The sequence below is a fragment of the Lynx rufus genome, unplaced genomic scaffold, assembly GCF_022079265.1.
Source record: "Lynx rufus isolate CCGP_SWC_20201006 ecotype Redwood Valley unplaced genomic scaffold, mLynRuf1.p SCAF_4, whole genome shotgun sequence".
In the NCBI taxonomy this organism is placed as follows: domain Eukaryota; kingdom Metazoa; phylum Chordata; class Mammalia; order Carnivora; family Felidae; genus Lynx; species Lynx rufus.
Genome location: NW_025814856.1, coordinates 50,494,392 through 50,511,902, shown reverse-complemented (window position 1 = coordinate 50,511,902; position 17,511 = coordinate 50,494,392). Strand labels below are relative to the sequence as shown.

The following is a 17,511-nucleotide window of genomic DNA, read 5'->3' as shown; positions in this document are numbered from 1 at the left end:
CTAGGGTGTGGCCCAAGTTCATCTAGGGGTGGGAGCGGTCCAAAGGAGAACAAGGGGACGAGGTTTCCCTCCAGACAACCTCCTCCTCTCTCCCAGCTCTCCCACCAAGACATTCGTTCAGTCACTCAGCATACCTGTGCTGATCCTCCACTGTGTCCGGAAGATGGGATATCGTTACACCGTGCGACAAATGTCCTTGTGGGGACATAGACATGGTGGGAAGAGGGGTGGGGAGATGAAGTCCAGCTGGGCATCAAGAAGGCCACAGAGAAGAGATGCCATTTAGTTTGGATCTTAAGGACAGGGGACTTCCCTAGGCTGGAGGGAGGCCAGGGGGCAGCCCTGAAGGCAACAGCGAGGCAGAAGCTGGGGTGTGGGACAAGCATCCCCCTGCTCGGTCAGTCAGTATTGCCTGGTTGTGAGTTGGGCACTGAGGTGGGTAGTGGGGTGGCTATCAGGGACTCATTCAATAACTAGGGATGGGAATCCATGCGTACTGAGGAAGTGAAGAATCATTGTATTGAATCTCAGAGGCTCACACACTTGTTTGTCTCCCGAGTAGGGTGTGTATTTCCGTGAGGCACAACACCTTGTCTGTTTTCCACATAGTAGTATTGCCAGAACCTGCCAGTACCTGGCATATCATAAACTGCTCAGTAGATATGTAATGATCCGGGTGTAACTGTTCTCCCCACACCTTCAGTAGGCTCACCAGATCAAAGGCAGGAGACTGCTCCCTCTCTCACTTTTCCTCCTTCCTTTCTTTCTATCTCTTTCTCCTCCTTCCCTCTTTCCTTCCATTGGTTCATTCACCTATCCATCCATCCCCTCTCTCTTTTGATTTTGCTTTCCTCTGTGATGTCTTCATGATCAGGCAGTCTTCTCCCAGGGGTGACAAAGATGGTCCCCCACTGCAAGCTCACTTTCTATCAGCTCAGTGTATCCTGGTGGAAAATTAATTTGCCCTTCCCAGCATTTCCAACAAAGCCCTGGGCTGTCTCTGATTGACCTGGCTGGGGTCTTGGGCTCCAATCACTGTGGCCAGGTTAACATAATGTTTACTGATTGGCCAGGCCTGTGTCTCCTGCCCACCCCCGCATCTCCTGCCCACTCCTGGATTGGAGAGTGGTGTCAGTTTCCCATGAACCACTGGGACTGAGAGTGCCGGAGGGGAATTTTTGGGGATTTCCTCAAAGAAAATCAGGAAGCTGTTCCAGAAGAATGAGGACTGGATGATCCTAGGCAGAGAAAAACAACAGATGTCCACTGAGGGGGAGTATTGGGGGAGTATAAGGAGGTGGCTCCATTGACTAGTACTGAAACACCTGATATACTTCTACCTGTAAGCTATTCCTCAAACCTATTTGACTCCTGCTCATTCTGGCCTTAGCACTCACACTGCTCCCTTTTTCTGGAATATTCCACCTCAACTCTTGCCCTGTTCACCCAGGTAACAGCTATTACTTCAAGGTTCAGTTTAGATGTCACTTCCTCCAGAAAGCCATCCTTTATCACATTGCATTTCCCTCATCACAGCACTTGTTACACCGTGTGATCATCACTTGTGAACTTGTCCATGTCCCTACTGCAGTGTGTATTCTTTGATGGTGGAGACCCTTTCTTCCACACTATAGTATGTAATGAGTTGTTCAATAAATATTTAATGATCAAAGGTGTAGCTGTCTCCCTACCTTCAAATGTATTCACAAGGTGAAAGGCAGTAGAACTGTACCTCCTCCATTTTATTCTCCCTTCTCTCCTTCCTCTATTCCTTCCATCCACCCACACATCCATCTACCCATTTACCCACCCACCCATCTATCAATTCAACCATCTCCCTATCTACCCATCCTTCCACCTATACGCTCAGCCAGCCAGCCAGCTGTCATTCATTCATTCATGCAAATATATACTGATGCTTTCTGCATACCAGTCTCTGCTTTAGTATAGGGAATATGTTTATGAACAAAGTCCTGGACCTCTGGACTTTGCATTCTAGTTGCAGTAAGACAGTGTATAGACGTGCAATGAGTAAATAAGATAGCGATTGTAAGTTGTTCAGAGAATGTAGGCCACACAGTATGGGTGGTCATACTGAAATTGGGAACTTTGCTTATCCTTCAGAGATGTCTTTGGCATGCATTGGCCCAGGATTTCACCCATACACAGCTCTTGGGTGACTCAGAGATGGTCCTGCCTGTGGGGAAGAGGAAGTGCACATGAACTTCATTGTTGAGAACCTGTTGTCTAACAACTGATTCTTATCCTGCCCCAGCATGTCCCTTAATTGATGCTGTCAACTTCCATATTTCCTTTGGCTTCTTTTGCATTCAAGAGAGCGTCTGAAGGATTATGCATATAATATTTTCTTGTTTTCATGATCTGAGGATTTGGGAAGATGCAGAAAGCAAAGCGTATACAGCAAAAGGCAGCGTGATTACTAGAGACAGCTCAGAAGTCCTAGCTGTGTGGCTTGCTGAGTGACTTTGTACAATCCACTTGCCATTTCTGAGCCTCAGTTTCTTTCAAGATGTGCTAATACACCAAGATTTCTGGGGAGCCTTTTGAGAATATATGAAACTGATCTGTGTCCAAGAACAATGGTCTCAACTTACATGTCCTTACAGGCTCCTTCTCAGCCTGTGCTAGACTTGTTCTACAGGGCTTCCCTGATTGGGTCTAGAGGGTTGGAACATGAATGTCCCATTAAGCTGGGCAGAAAGCTAGGTGGGTGCCTCTGAGGGGTCCTTTAGAGGTGCCAAGTTGAAGACTGGGTCTCAGTGCCTTGGCCTCAGCTGAATGCCTGCATCCACCTCTGCCCCCTTCCCACCCCCAACACTGGGGCTGTCAGCCAGTCACTTTATTGTTACAACTTATGGAACACTTTCCTACCCACCCCCTTTCTGGTCTCCACCAGGTGGCCCAGAGGGGACAAGCCTCTGTCAAGGTCACCCAGCAAGTTGGGGTTGAGTCTCCAAACCAGGTCTCCTGATTTCCCTGCGGGGAAGAGGACGCTTTCATCCCTATTTTGTGGTTTCCGTATCCATAAAGCAGGGATCATATGGTGTCTACCTTCTAGGGTTTTTGTGGGAAATAAGAGAGTTTGTATATGTACAGTGCTTAGAACAAGGCCAGGCATGTAAGTAAGTGCTCAATAAATGTTAGCTGCTATCACATTATTGTTATCATACTGCCTCCCAGGGTTGGGATAAGGATTCATTGAAATGCTCCTTGGAGATAATAAAAAAAGAGGTTTGCAAACTCTGAAGTAATTCATAATTTTAAATATTAATTAGCACATCCTGGACTGGCTGTATTGAGCAGACTGTTCTGTTGAGCTAAGGACATTTCATGCTAAAACCTGTATTTCAGGTAATTAAATAAAGGCATCATCTAGAGGATTCTGGATATAGTTAGACTCATTTTCGAGAGGTCCCCAGGTAAACTCTTTTGTGGCAGCTGTGTGACATAAGTCATCCTGGGCAACCAAGTTCACTGTTATTCTTAGGATAAAGAATTACCAATTGGATCCAGAGAGTTTGGTCCCAGGGTTGTCGGGCTGTGTTCTCCAATCATGGGATTTTTGCAACTCAGCTCAGAGACTGTGCTGGCAAGTTTGGCTTGATGTAGAGCAGGAAAAGTACTCAGTGGTTCAGTGGAAAACTAGGCAAAGGGAAATGTGGGAGGCTGAGAACACCCAGCTGGGATGCTGACCTTGAGTGAATAGATGGATGGATGCATGGATGATTGGACAGGAAGATCTAATTGCAAATAGAAACGCTCTCTCTTCCTCTGAACTACTCAACACAGATGATAGATTAATGGTGAGACAAGCAGACCTCAGCAGCTGAAACAGAAAAAGTGGCTTTTGTAAGAATCATTGAACCCAGAAGGGAGTAAGTCCAGAAATGAACACCCTAGCAGCATGGTAGAAAAGTAAAGACACCAGTGGTCCCCATGAATGCAGAGGAATAGAGAAAAACTTTGAGAATGGAAACGCGGGGCCCTTGGATATAGACTTCAGCAGGCATTCCCAAGTCTTATATGTATGACATTCCTGGAGCCGGAGCTGTGGCATAAAGATGGTGGAAAACTAGGCAATTGCTTTGGTTTTCTAGAAGCCTGCAGTCGTTCCTTTTGGCCACTAGATGTCGAGAACACATCAATCTGGCACACTTTCTGGTCCATTGAGTTTGGAAATAAGTTTAGTGGAACTGGCATGAGGAGTGGAAGAAATCACTGAGAATAGCATCTCTAGAGGCTTTAGGGCAATTCAAAAAAGCAAAGTGGAATGCACAGAAGAGGTCTTTCCACCAAGACCAATAAAGAAAAGTTGATTGCATTTTTTATTCATTTATTGTTTTGACATTTGGGGAAGTTTTCAACATGAAAGAAGAAGGGAGAAACATGGTATAGAATAAAATTTTGCAGGGTGCCTAGGTGGCTCAGTCAGTTGAATGTCCGACTCTTGATTTTGGCTCAGGTCATGATCTCACGGTTCGTGAGTTCAAGCCCTGTGTTGGGCTCTGTGCTGACAGCGTGGAGCCTGCTTGGGATTCTCTCTCTCTGCCCCTCCCCTGCTTACTCTCTCTTTCAAAAATAGATAAACATTTAAGAAAAAGAGAATAAAATTTTGTGCAATACCTAACGTTCTTTAGAATTTGTAAGCATTTTCCTGAACTCAAATGAGTAAATTCAAGGTTCTCAAACCCTCAGCCCAAATCAGGGGTGATGATGACGGTGGTGGTGGTGGTAGCAGCTAATGTCTACGTGGCTCTTATGATGTGGCAGTTGTTGTTCTCAGCACTTTACCTACGTTAGCTCACTTAGTCTTCATAACAATCTATGAGGTAGGTGTCGTGGTCATTGCCATTTTACAATGAGGAAGTAGAGGTCAGAGAGGTTCTGTGACTTGCCCAAGGTCACACAGCTGGTAAGAGACACCATCAGGACATTTGCACCAGACATTTGTATCAGAGCTCATGCTCTACAATACCTACTATGTTCTACAACAGATACTTCCCACATTAACTCCTGGCCGATGGCAAATGGGGCTTTCTGTGCAACAGACTGATGCTGTGATTTAATGGTAAGAGAGAGGAATTCTTCATCTAATAAACTCACTTCACAGGACTTCAGATGAGAAGGAATAAGGTTATAATGTTGAGCAAGAGTTTGTTCCAGGTTCTCTGATTTAAACGGCCCCATTAGGCAGGAGTGTATCCCTTCCCCAGGTAGAAGCCTCTGCTTTATTAGCTGCTATGATTATCCAAATGACAAGAGAAGAGAACAAGCAAAGCTCAGGAGCAATGGATTCCAGAAAGTTCGTGTGTTTCTTAGCACAGAAATATGATCATAAACTTGATAGTACCCAGGAAAGGTGCAACTGGGAGATGAAGTCCTGTTGATATGGGACTGCCCAACTTGTTTTAAGGCTGCCGAAACTCTTCACACCTGCCGAGAAAATGGTAACAAATTACGAAAACAGTATGGTATGGTAGAAAGAGTGGTGGATTAAAAGAGGCCAGAATTCTTTTTTAAAATTAATTAGTTAGTTAATTAATTATAATAATTTATTTTTTAATTTACATGCAAGTTAGCATATAGTGCAACAATGGTTTCAGGAGTAGATGCCTTAATGTCCCTTACCCATTTAGCCCATCCCCCCTTCCACAAACCCTCCAGTATCCCCCTGTTCTCCCTTTTAAGAGTCTCTTATGTTTTGTCCCCCTCCCTGTTTTCGTATTATTTTTGCTTCCCTTCCCTTACATTCATCTGTTTTGTATCTTAAATTCCTCATATGAGTGAAGTCATATGATATTTGTCTTTCTGTGACTAATTTCACTTGGCATAATACCCTCTAGTTCCATCCACGTGGTTGCAAATGGCAAGATTTCATTCTTTTTGATTGCTGAGTAATACTCCATTGTGTGTGTGTGTGTGTGTGTGTGTGTGTGTGTACACACACACACACATACATACCACATCTTTATCCATTCATCCATCAGTGGACATTTGGGTAAAGAGACCAGAATTCTAATTTTGCTGAACATATGCTTCCTATATGACCCTACATTCTACTCCTAGATATTTACCTGAGTGAAATGAAAACATATGTCCACACAAAGAATTATACGTGAACATTTTTAGCAGCTTTATTCATAATAGACCAAAACTGTGCACAACCCAGGTAACTACTAACATATGAATAAATATACAAATAGTGATAGACCTATACAATGTAATAATAACTACTTAGCAATGAAAAAGAACTGGGAGAATCTCAAAAAAATTCTGCTGAGCAAAAGAGGGTGGAACCCAAAGAATTTATATGTGTTGGTTCCATGTATACGAAGTTCTAGAACACACAAAACCCTGACAGTGACAGAAAGGAAATCAGTGATTGTCTGGGGCCGGGGGAGGGGTAGGGACCTACTGCAAAGGGGTGTGAGGGATCTTTGTGGTGTAATGGAAGTGTTCTGTAGCTTGATCGTACTGTTGGCCACACGGAGGCAAAGTTTGGAGACTACGCTGATAATACTGTTCAGTCTTGGAAAAGCCACTTTGCCGTCTGGGGCCTCAGTTTCCTTACTTGTAAAATTTAGTGATTGGATTAGATGATGTCTAGGATTTCTTCTGTCTCAAAAATTCCCTTGCTATAACAATATGTACTTCTACTATGCAAGCAGAAGAGCAAAGTGCAGTTTGCTTTGTGGGAATACACTGTATAGCCAAGGATGAGTTTCTTTCAGAAAGTGTAGAATAGCAATTAGGTTACCCGGTGATGCCCCTTTTGGGGACAGAACCATTTCCATTTGCAGGCCGATAAGGAGACAGCTGAGGAGACGATTTGCCTGTTCCCATGGGCATTCCCTGAGCCCCTGAGGAGGGGCTTTCCCAGTGACACTGGGGGGAGGGAGGGAGTGAGGGACAAGAGTCATGGCTGGCAGGGCCAGAGAGGGCAGCTGAGGGAGGGCCAAGTTTGTCATATCACCTCTGAGACCCCCAAATACTTGGGGGCTTTTCAATTTCCCCCTTTTTTAAAAAAATGTTTATTTATTTCTGAGAGGTAGAGAGAGAGAGAGAGACAGAGCACAAGCAGGGGAGGTGTGGAGAGAGAGAGGGAGATATAGAATCTGAAGCAGGCTCCAGGCTGTGAGCTGTCAGAACAGAGCCCAGTGCAGGGCTGAAACCCACGAACTGTGAGATCATGACCTGACCCGAAGTCAGACACTTAACTGACTGAGCCACTCAGGCGCCCCTTAAATTTCCTCTTTACACGTCCATTCCTGGCATTCAGTCAGGACTTAATGAGTTGGTGATGATGATGATGGCGATGAAGCTGCCACTGATGACCATCATGGTTCCCCAAGTTTGTGCGAAAGTAAAGAACGGCCAGGAGCCCAAGTGTGTGGTGGGAAGAGGGTACAGCACAGCTTACTGGCACACAGAACCTGAAGGGGGCCGGGAGCACTGGGATGGCATGCTGGGCCGTGCGTGCTGCTGATTTCCTGCTCTCCTGTGTCCCCAGGTCATGAAAACCTACCACATGTACCACGCAGAGAGCATCAGTGCAGAAAGCAAGCTAAAGGAGGCCGAGAAGCAGGAGGAGAAGCAGTTCAACAAGTCTGGCGACCTCAGCATGAACCTGCTCCGACACGAGGACCGGCCCCAGCGCCGCAGCTCTGTGAAGAAAATTGAGAAGATGAAGGAGAAGGTAAGTGAAGGCCCAGGAAAAATTGAGGGCAGGGTAGAAGGCAGGGGCATGCTTCCTGCTGACAGCCTCAGCCTTCCCCCTATGCACCCTGAGGGTGCATGTGCTGAGCCACCATCATGTGCTCTCTTGGAGGTCGGTGTCACGGAGGAGTCAGGGCTGGCTATGCCTCGCTAGCACTTGTCAGACCTGGCCTTGTGCCAGGATCAACAGGCAGGGAAAGGGCCAGCCGAAAAGAGAGCTGAACTGTAACGAGAATCACGCCCAGCAAGCACATTCTCAGATGGGCAGGAATCATCGGACATTTGTCGGGGCAGGGGCTTGCTCGGGAGTCCATTTTGGTGGCTGGAGGGCTGGTTGGGGTTGAGTGTGTCCCAACAAGAGGAAACAGCATTGTGTTGCCAACCAGTGCCTGGGGAACCCAATGAAGAACCCATTCCAAGATGGGACAAGCTAAAGATGGGAGATTTAGAATTACCACGTATGGGAGCTGATAAAGTGCTTTAGTGGGGCACGGTGAAAGGAGTGCTAGCATTGGAGTCAGACAGACTGGGTTTTGAAAAGGCCACATTTACAGTATTTCCCCGAGCCTCAGTTAAATGTTTACTTATTTTTGAGAAAGAGACAAAGCACAAGTGGAGAAGGGACAGAGAGAGAGACACGGAACCCAAAGCAGGCTCCAGGCTCTGAGCTGTCAGCACAGAGCCAGATGTGGGGCTCGAACTGGGGACTAGAGAGATCATGACCTGAGCCAAAGTCAGACGCTTAACCAAGTGAGCCACCCGGGCGCCCTTGAGCCTCAGTTTAAAAATCTGAGAGTGATGGCAAATGACTGTTCTCTCTCACATCCACTCTGATTGATTGGTAGTGCCTGCCCAGGGCTCTGTGTTGAAGATTGTGAAGCCTCCTCCACACATCAGTTAAAAACACAGCTGTGATCAATTAATGATGTCTGCCACGGCCAGGGAATTTAGAAGGTCGGCGTACATGCTTTTTTGTCATCCTAGGTTAGGTCACTTCTAAGGTTTCTTTCTTCATAAAAGCTCTGATTTTCTTGTTGAATTCTCTGTATTCATTCATTCCATATAATCAGCAAATATTTCTGAGCTCTTCTGTGTCCCAAACATTGCACCAGATGTTTATTTGGGCTTCTATGGGTCTAATTCAATGAGTATATGATCCTACACCTCTTAAAATGATAGGAGATTGAGTGGAAATAAAATTCACCAGGGCCTCAGTGACCCGGAAAAGTAACCATAGGCAAATAAAGTAAGATTCCAGGGTAATTTCAAAGGCAAAAAAAAAGTGTGCCGCCCAATAATTAGACAGAGACTCAATTTAAAAATGGGTAAAGGATTTGAATAGATATTTCTCTGAAGAACTTACATGAGTGGTTAATAAGCACATGAAAAGATGCTCAGCATCATTAGTCATTAAGGAAATACAAATCAAAACCACAGTGAGATATCACTCTATACCTACCAACATGGCTAAAATAAAAAAGGCAGATAATAATAACTGCTAGTGAGGTTGCAGAGAAATTTGAACACTTACACATTGCTGGAGGGAATGTAAAATGGTTCAGCCATTTGGGAAAACAATTTGTCAGTTCCTCAAAATGTTAAACATAAAGTTACCATATGACTCAACAGTTCCATCCTAGGCAATCTACTCAAGAAAAATGAAAACATACATCCACACAAAGACCTGCACATGAATGTTCATAGTAGCATTATCCATAGTAGCCAAAAAGTAGAGACAATCCAGATGTCCATCAGTTGGTGAATGGATGAATAAATGTGGTTTAACCATGTAGTGGAATATTATTCAGCCACGAAAAGGAGTGAAATGCTGATATATGCTACAACATGGATGTACCTTGAAAACAGTATGCTGAGTAAAAGAAACCAGTCATAATATTGTATGATTCTATTTATATGAAATGTCCAGACTAGACAGAGACAGAAAGTGGATTGTTGGTTGCCAGGAGCTGGGGCAGAGGAGAATGGAGAGTGACTGCTAATAGGTATAGGGTTTCTTTTGGGGTTGATATTCTAAATTTTGATAGTGGTGATTATTGTATAATACTGTGAATATATTAAGAAGAAAGAAAAGAAAGAAGGAAAGAAAGAAAGAAAGAAAGAAAGAAAGAAAGAAAGAAAGAAAGAAAAGAAAAGAAAAAGGAAGGAAGAAAGATAGAAAGAAAGAAAGAAAATAAGACAAGCAGGTAAGGAATTACAGAACTACAACATGGGGGATAAATAGAAGGTGAGGGAGACCACCAGCTGGGAGATCTGGAGACTAAGTTTAGTTCAGAGTTATATGCTAATCAGCCATTTGGCTCTTGGACAATCCACTTTTTTTTTTTTAAAGTAATCTCCACACCTAACGTGGGGCTTCAACTCACAACCCTGACATTAAGAGTGGTGTGCTCTACCAGCAGAGCCAGCCAGGTGCCCCCAGGCCACTTCTTTTCAGTTTTCATTTTCTCACCTATAAAGTGGGTGAATTAAGCTACGATATCTTTACTATCCTTTCCAGGTATAAAATGTTACGAATTCATGAGGGGCTGAAAGTGGTGTGGGGGTCACCCTGGAAATGGGTGAGGAGTCTCAAAATTCTCTGTGAGGAGTTGGGTATGTGGCTGGTACAGGACTGTAACTACCAGGAGGAATTTGTTTCCCAGAATAAGTGGACCCTGGAGAAAGGTCAGAGGAGATCTATGAAGGGAATTCAAAGGTTGACATGGAATCACCCCTTCTAGGTAGCTAGGAGAACACGATCTGGAATGAAAGGTTTTTTAAATCCCCTTCTTAGTCCCCTTTACCTCTTTCACCCTCTCCCCACCCACCTCCCCTCTGGTAACCATCAGTTTATTTGCCATGGAGTTTGGTTTTTTATTTGTCTCTTTTTTTCCTTTGTTTACAGTTTTGTGTCTTAAATTCCACATATGAGTGAAATCATATGGTATTTGTCTTTCTCTGAATGACTTATTTCACTTAGCATTATATTCTCTAGATCATTTTTTAAAAAAATGTTTATTTACTTTGAGAGAGAGGGAACACAAGCAGGGGAGGGGCAGATAGAGAGGGAGAGAGAGAATCCCAGGCAGGTTCCAGGCTCACTGCTCAGTGCAGAGCCCAACATGACCTGAGCCAATATCAAGAGTTGGACGTTTAACCGACTGAGCCACCCAAGTGCACCTTTACCACTTTTTCTTTATCCGTTCATCCATCAGTGGACACTTGGGCCACTTCCATAGTTTTTCTTGGAATAAGGAAGATTTAAGATTTAAGAGTGCCTGGGTGAAGGAGGAAAACCCTGTTTGTTAAAGGAGAGCCGTTTTTCTACCCAGAACAGGACTCATCGTCTGAAAGGGGTAAAGGGACAGCTCTCCAACCCACTTTCTCTCTACCTCTTCCTGCCCAGGCTGGCCCAGGACAGAAGCAGCTTCCCAAGGAGGCCGTCCAGCTCCTAGCCAACACTGGCACCTCCAGCTGCCCAGTCTGCCTCTCTCACCATTCATGTCCACACAACCAGTGAAAAGTGCTTACTGCCTACTTTGTGCAGAGACAGTTCTGGGTGCTCCAGGCCCAGTGATGACTGGGGCAGATCAAGTCCCTGACTTCATAGAGCTTACTTTCTAGTGGGGGACCCCAAAAACCAGCAAGTAAACAAAGAGGTAAAATATATAATTTCAGGTAGTGAAGAATGGTTATGAAGAAAAATAGAGCAACCAAGATGTCCTTCAGTAGGTGAATGGGTAAGCGAACTGTGGTCCACCCAGGCAGTGGAATGTTATTGAGTGCTAAAAAGAAATGAGGTAATAAGCCCCTAGAAGATATGGAAGAACCTTAAATGCATATTACTAGGTGAAAGAAGTCAATCTGAAAATGCCACATACTGTACGATGCCAACGACATGACATCCTAGAAAAGGCAGAACTATGGAGACAGGAGAAAGATCAGTGGTTGCCAGGGGTAGGTGGCAGGGAGGAAATGGATACGGGGAGCACAGAGTATTCTAGGGCAGGGAAACTACTCAGTCTGATATTATAATGATGGATGTATATTGTTATACATTTGCCCAAACCCATAGAATGTAAAATACCAGGAGTGAGCCCTAATGTAAACTATGGACGCTGGGTGATTATGATGTGTCACTGTAGGTTTATCAGTTGGAACTAATGTACCCTCTCAATTTTTGCTGTGAACCTAGCACTGCTCTAAATATACAGTCTTTAAAAAAATTAAATGAAAATGAAAACAATCACTAAAAATTGAACAAAGATAAAATAAGTGAAAAAAGTAGATCAGGGGAAGGGAAGGGGGAGGGGCACCGCAGATGCTGAAGACTCATTTCAGGCAAGGTCGTCCTCAGAGGCTGCTCTGGCCACCTGATTTTGGGGAAGGACCTGAAGGACGGAAGGAGCAGGCCTCATAGGGACTTGGAAGGATGGCTTACCAGGCAGAGGGAAGGAGCCTGAAGGCCTAGAGGCAGGAGTGAACTTAGCCTCTTAAAGGAAAGGCAGAGGGACTGAGCAACGAGGAGCCTGAAGGAAGAGGGTTCGAAAGAGGGATGAGAGCCAGGTTAGTGCCTCAGCTCTTACGTCTACTGTGTTCTTGCAGAGGCAGGCAAAGTATTCTGAGAACAAGCTGAAATGCACAAAGGCCCGGAATGACTACTTGCTGAATCTGGCGGCCACCAACGCAGCTATCAGCAAGTACTACATCCACGACGTCTCCGACCTAATCGACGTGAGCACCTGGGGAGGCTGGGACTGAACAAGGCCCCACACCCGGACCGGCCCTTGTCTTTAGCTGATGTGCATGTCCCGTGAGCCCCGACGGAGGGGAAGGGCAGTGGGCGTTGGGGCCTGGGGAATGAGTATCACCTCCTGGTTTCTACTTCCGTGGGTGGGAGTGGGCCTCTGGCAGCCCCTATATGGTCAGGTCAGGCAGTCTTATATTCCACCTGCACTTCCCAAGTCCCCTCCTCTACGCCGGGCCCTTTTCTGGGTATAGAGGTATAGGGGTGATCATACACAGTTCATAGCCTGCAGGGTTTCCCAGGGTAGTATAGGTATGTTTAGGGAATATTATCATGGGAGAAATCAGGCAGTTTAAGCAAAAGCAGAATGGAAGCCTGACTCCTGAGTACCAGATGTGTAGGTCATGCTGAAGAGTCCGCCGGCTTGGAGAGAGAATGTCATGAGGGGCATCATCATGGAGAGCTTCTGTGTCATCTGTGCTGGAGCTGAGGCTGCTTTTTGTGTCTTGCCCATCCCACACGGACAGGAATCTGGCCTGTAGATGCTCAGGAAAGGTTCCATACTGGCAGATGGATCCTTTTCCTCTGGGTCTGCTGTGTCCTGTCAGGGAGTCAGAGGGTCACCACTTTTCCATGGCTGCAGTAGGGACCCATTGCCACAATCCCCAGGAGAGGGAGCTGCCCAGCCCTGCCTGTGGCTTCCCATGCCCCAGGCCATATCTCTCCTCTTTCTCACAACTTTTCATTCTTTCTAGCCCTCTCCTGTCTTCATTTGCCACATTTTTATTGAGCACCTGCTAGCTCTAGGCCTTGAGGCACCACAGTGGACAAGAGCCCATGGGTCTGTCCTCATGGGGCTTACAATGCATAACCTTGAAATCTTAATAGGTGACCACAAAGCCAACTGGCAGGTGTCACAGTGAGGGAGGTGGGGGAGATGCGGGCCCCCAGAGGAGGGAAGCATGATATAAACTCTGAGCGGGGAGTGCATCAAGGAGGACTTCCTAGAGGAAATGACCTCTAAACTGAAACCTCAAGGAAGAATATTTAGGCAGTCTGCAGGCAGAGGGAATACATGTGTGAAGGCCTAGAAACGAGAAAGAATGTGATGAATTTGGGGAGCTAGAGAAGTTCTGCTAGTGCCCAAATCACAATACCCAGCTCCCACTGAGAGCTTTGGGGAGATTTGTGCAGCAAGATTCCAAAGTGCACAAGGGTTTCCAGGATGAAAGATTTGACTGTGGAATGTGAGGTAATGGTAAGCCACTGTCATGGGAAAAGGAATGCCGTTGGCCCCCACCTCCATGTGACAGCCCACAGCCTTCTGTCGTGTGCCTCTTTCCAAGTGCTGTGACTTGGGCTTTCATGCCAGCCTGGCCCGCACCTTCCGGACCTACCTCTCAGCCGAGTACAACCTGGAGACCTCTCGCCACGAGGGGCTGGATGTCATCGAGAACGCGGTAGACAACCTGGACTCCCGAAGCGACAAGCACACTGTCATGGACATGTGCAACCAGGTCTTCTGTCCTCCACTCAAGTTTGAGTTCCAGCCCCATATGGGGGATGAGGTAGGCTTCTCCCAGGAGCCCATGCTTGAGGCCGTTTCACCTGTTCTCCCATGTGCTCCCAGAACATCGGTGGGAGGGGAACGTCAGCCCCTGTTCCACATGCATGACATTGATCTCAGAGGCCTCAGGTCATGTTCTCGGTCCAGGGGCTTCCCCATCTGAGGAGTTTCCCACTGATATCCTAACTCTGCTGGCTCACGTGCCTCACCTGTAGAATTACAGGACCTTAACTCTCCTTAACATCCTTCCCAGTTATGTCTAGACCCCAAGGGAGTCCCACATTGTCACACAAGCATCTCACAGTCTTCCCTTGGATGACCTTGGATCACAGGAGGCTAGCTAGGCCTCACCGCAGCCGCTCTGGCGGCAGCCTTGCTTGGGCACTGCCTGTCCTCCCCTACGTGAGGCTTACCACCAACTCTGTTCCCTTGGGTTTTGTTTTCTTTTCTTTTCTTTTAATATGAAATTTATTGTCAGATTGGTTTCCATACAACACCCAATGCTCATCCCAACAGGTGCCCTCCTCAGTGCCCATCACCCACTTTCCCCTCTCTTGGGTTTTGTGCCACTCAGATCCTCAGAACCGTGTTCTGGAATGAATAAATAAATAAGTGCAGGAAGGTACTTGTTCCTGGCCACAAAGCATCACAGTGGTTACTCAAACTGTGCAAAGTCCCTTATGCTAATAGGTCCTTGAGCTTTCCCTTTTCATCCCTCCCCACTTTCTTGATCTGCAAAAGAGGGGCCTTCTGCAGGGTCTCCCACAGCTTCTGGCCCGTCCCTTAGCCATTGCATTCAACCCTTTGGCCCATCATCTGGACCTAAAAATCCTGGCCTCATGGTTATGACGGGTGACTGTGAAGTTTGAGTTGCCTCGTTAGTGGTAAATAACTAGTAAATCACAGAGCCCTACTGTCCCTTATGATTTCAGCTGAGTTATGCCAGGCTGCCCAGCCCACAGGTAGTAAGGGAGCCGTGGGTGGAGTGGGTGTAGGGAGAGCAATGTCTCCTTCCACTCACCTCCTCCCCCACCCCATGAGCAGGCTACTGACTCACAGTTGCCTCACCAAAGCACCTTCCTGATGGGGAATAGGACAACTCTACTGATTGTTTCCATTTGTTATTCTTTTCATTGGCTTTTGTCAAGCCATTGCTTTCTTCTACAACTTCCTGCTTTGAAATGAACTAGTCTCACTTAATGAGATTATGTTAAAGTGTTCAGTAAACCCTCTAGGGTTGGACAAACCTAGAAGACCATGACTGAGAGGCCACAACTTGCAGTGTGAGAGAGTGGCCTTTGGGGTAGGAAGACCCCAGTTCCTGGCTGGTATTGCCAGGTACAAGCTGTGTGACCATGGGTAGGTCACTTAACCTTTCCAGGCCTGTTTCCTCAGCTGTTGATAGGGATGTTGATGATGGCCCCCAGCCCTGGCTCCACACAGGTGATGAGAGCACTGGGCAAGGGCAGGTGGTGGCTGTCCTTTTGCAGGTTTGCCAGGTCAGCGCTCAGCAGCCCGTCCAGACGGAATTGCTCATGCGGTACCACCAGCTGCAGTCCAGACTGGCCACTCTCAAGATAGAGAATGAGGAGGTGAGTGGGCCGCTCTGCCCTGTAAGCGATTTCCTTACAAAGGCCTGGCTTGTCGTGGAATGCATTAGAAATTAGGGTTCATCCATAAGATGGATTATTACACACCCATTAAAACTGGGCACACCAAGAATCTTTAAAGGGATGGGGGAATGCTCCCAAGATGTTAAGAACAAAGAGGATGTAGAACTCTATGTCCAGTAGTATCCTGAGTATGGTAAACTAGAGGAGGTGCATGTGTATCTGTGTTTATTCACAAGAAAAAAACGCCTGGAAAGAAAGAAATGCTTTGAGATGTTAATTGTGATTATATCTGGGTAGAGGAATTATAGGTGATTTCTGTTTTCTTCTTGTGCTTTTCTCTGTTATCTGCATTGAGTTTGTGTTATTTTGATCATCAAAGATAGCTATAGGTATTTTAAATTACACAGTGTAATAAAAAAGCCCAGGGCACACCGAATGTGTGATGGATCCTGAGCCCCAAGGAACTTCTGTCTTGCCTTGGCCAGCACACCTCCCACATGGCTAGTGACACAGGATCGCCCCTGGGAGGGCACGAATGGAAATACCAGCTGTGGTGTGTTTTGATGTGGACCGAGGAAGCCAGATGGGAAACATTCCATTCCAGCCTGGATGCCTTTATGCAGGGAGGATGTCAACCAACCACAGGCCCCTGGAGAAAGGACAGCAGGATGTGAGGAATGTCACCTAAAATCTTGGGCAAGTTTATCACCGGAAAGTGCAACCACAGCTGGAGATGGGGAGTCATGGCCCCTGTCTTCACATCTCAAGAGGGCTGTCCTGGGCGGAGAGAGCTGGTTTGCTCCATGTCTTCACAAAGGACAAAGCTGGGACAGACGTGAGACAGATTGTCACGCAGGACGATAACGAATCAAAGCTGACCCTGGGGGGAGGTTATACAGAAATGGATTGTGTTTTTATTTTTCAAACCCGAGGAGAGAGAGGAGATGAAGAAAGTATTCTGTATCCTCCCCTGAAGCATTTTCAATTGTTTACATGGAACAGTATATGGATAACAATATTAGTGGGGTTTAAATTGGAAAGCAGGGCCCCATAGAGGAGAATGAAGCAAAAGTTCCTCTGTATAGGCTGTTCGTGGCTATGGAAATGCTTAATTTTGAACCTGAACTACTGTCAGGCTGTGTTAGAAAGAACTGATCCATACATTTATTCATGCACAAGTATTCTTTCAACCAGTATTTTTCAAGTATTTATTAAGCACATTCCATGCTCTAAACACGGTGCTAGAGGCAAAGTAAAGTGAGTGAACAAGAAAACATAGTGCCTCCTCTCCTGGAGATTATAGTCTAGCAAAAAAAGATAGATAAAACATTAAAGCAGTATGCAAAATATCAAGTGATGGTGGGCACTAAGTTAGGAACAGTAGTCAGGGGGCTCTGATGTCTCCAGGAAGTGACATTTAAGTGGAGATCTGAGTGACAAGAAAGACTTCGGGTGACAATAATTTAACAGTGAATGTAGATGCAGTTTCTCCCCTGACTGTTTTTGGAGTGACCTTCCATCGAAGTATAGGGTACAAGTCAGTGAAGGGATGTTGCGAGGTCAGGTCTCGTGTGTTCTGCACGTGTAGCCTTCTGGGGGTCCCACTGGACTCCAGGAGAGAAGTTGGGATCCTGGAGGACTGGCTCAACATGATCTTCCTCTCTTTTCTCATTTCTCAGTCAGGCTTTTGATAAGTCAGGGGCAGATAGCCAGAGAGTATGTCCACTGAGGATGGCCCCTCATCCTATCTAGACTCTGTCCTCTCTTCTCTCTGGATGAGCACTCAGAATATTTCTGCTCAAGGGACCTGCCTCCCATTGGAGGAGCTCATGTGGGGCTATATAATC

At 46.2% G+C, this 17,511-nt stretch overlaps 1 protein-coding gene across 3 annotated transcripts in view; it reads left to right on the top strand.

Annotated features, from left to right (window-relative positions):
* The window catches only part of SRGAP3 (SLIT-ROBO Rho GTPase activating protein 3), a 257,900-nt gene that overhangs the window by 177,052 nt on the left and 63,337 nt on the right, over positions 1-17,511 (top strand). For all 3 annotated transcript variants that reach the window (XM_047096125.1, XM_047096124.1, XM_047096123.1), the window contains exons 5-8: positions 7,532-7,717; positions 12,343-12,471; positions 13,831-14,052; positions 15,542-15,643. In XM_047096125.1, coding sequence (XP_046952081.1) covers positions 7,532-7,717; positions 12,343-12,471; positions 13,831-14,052; positions 15,542-15,643 — 639 coding nt within the window. The remainder of the gene's footprint in view (positions 1-7,531; positions 7,718-12,342; positions 12,472-13,830; positions 14,053-15,541; positions 15,644-17,511) is intronic.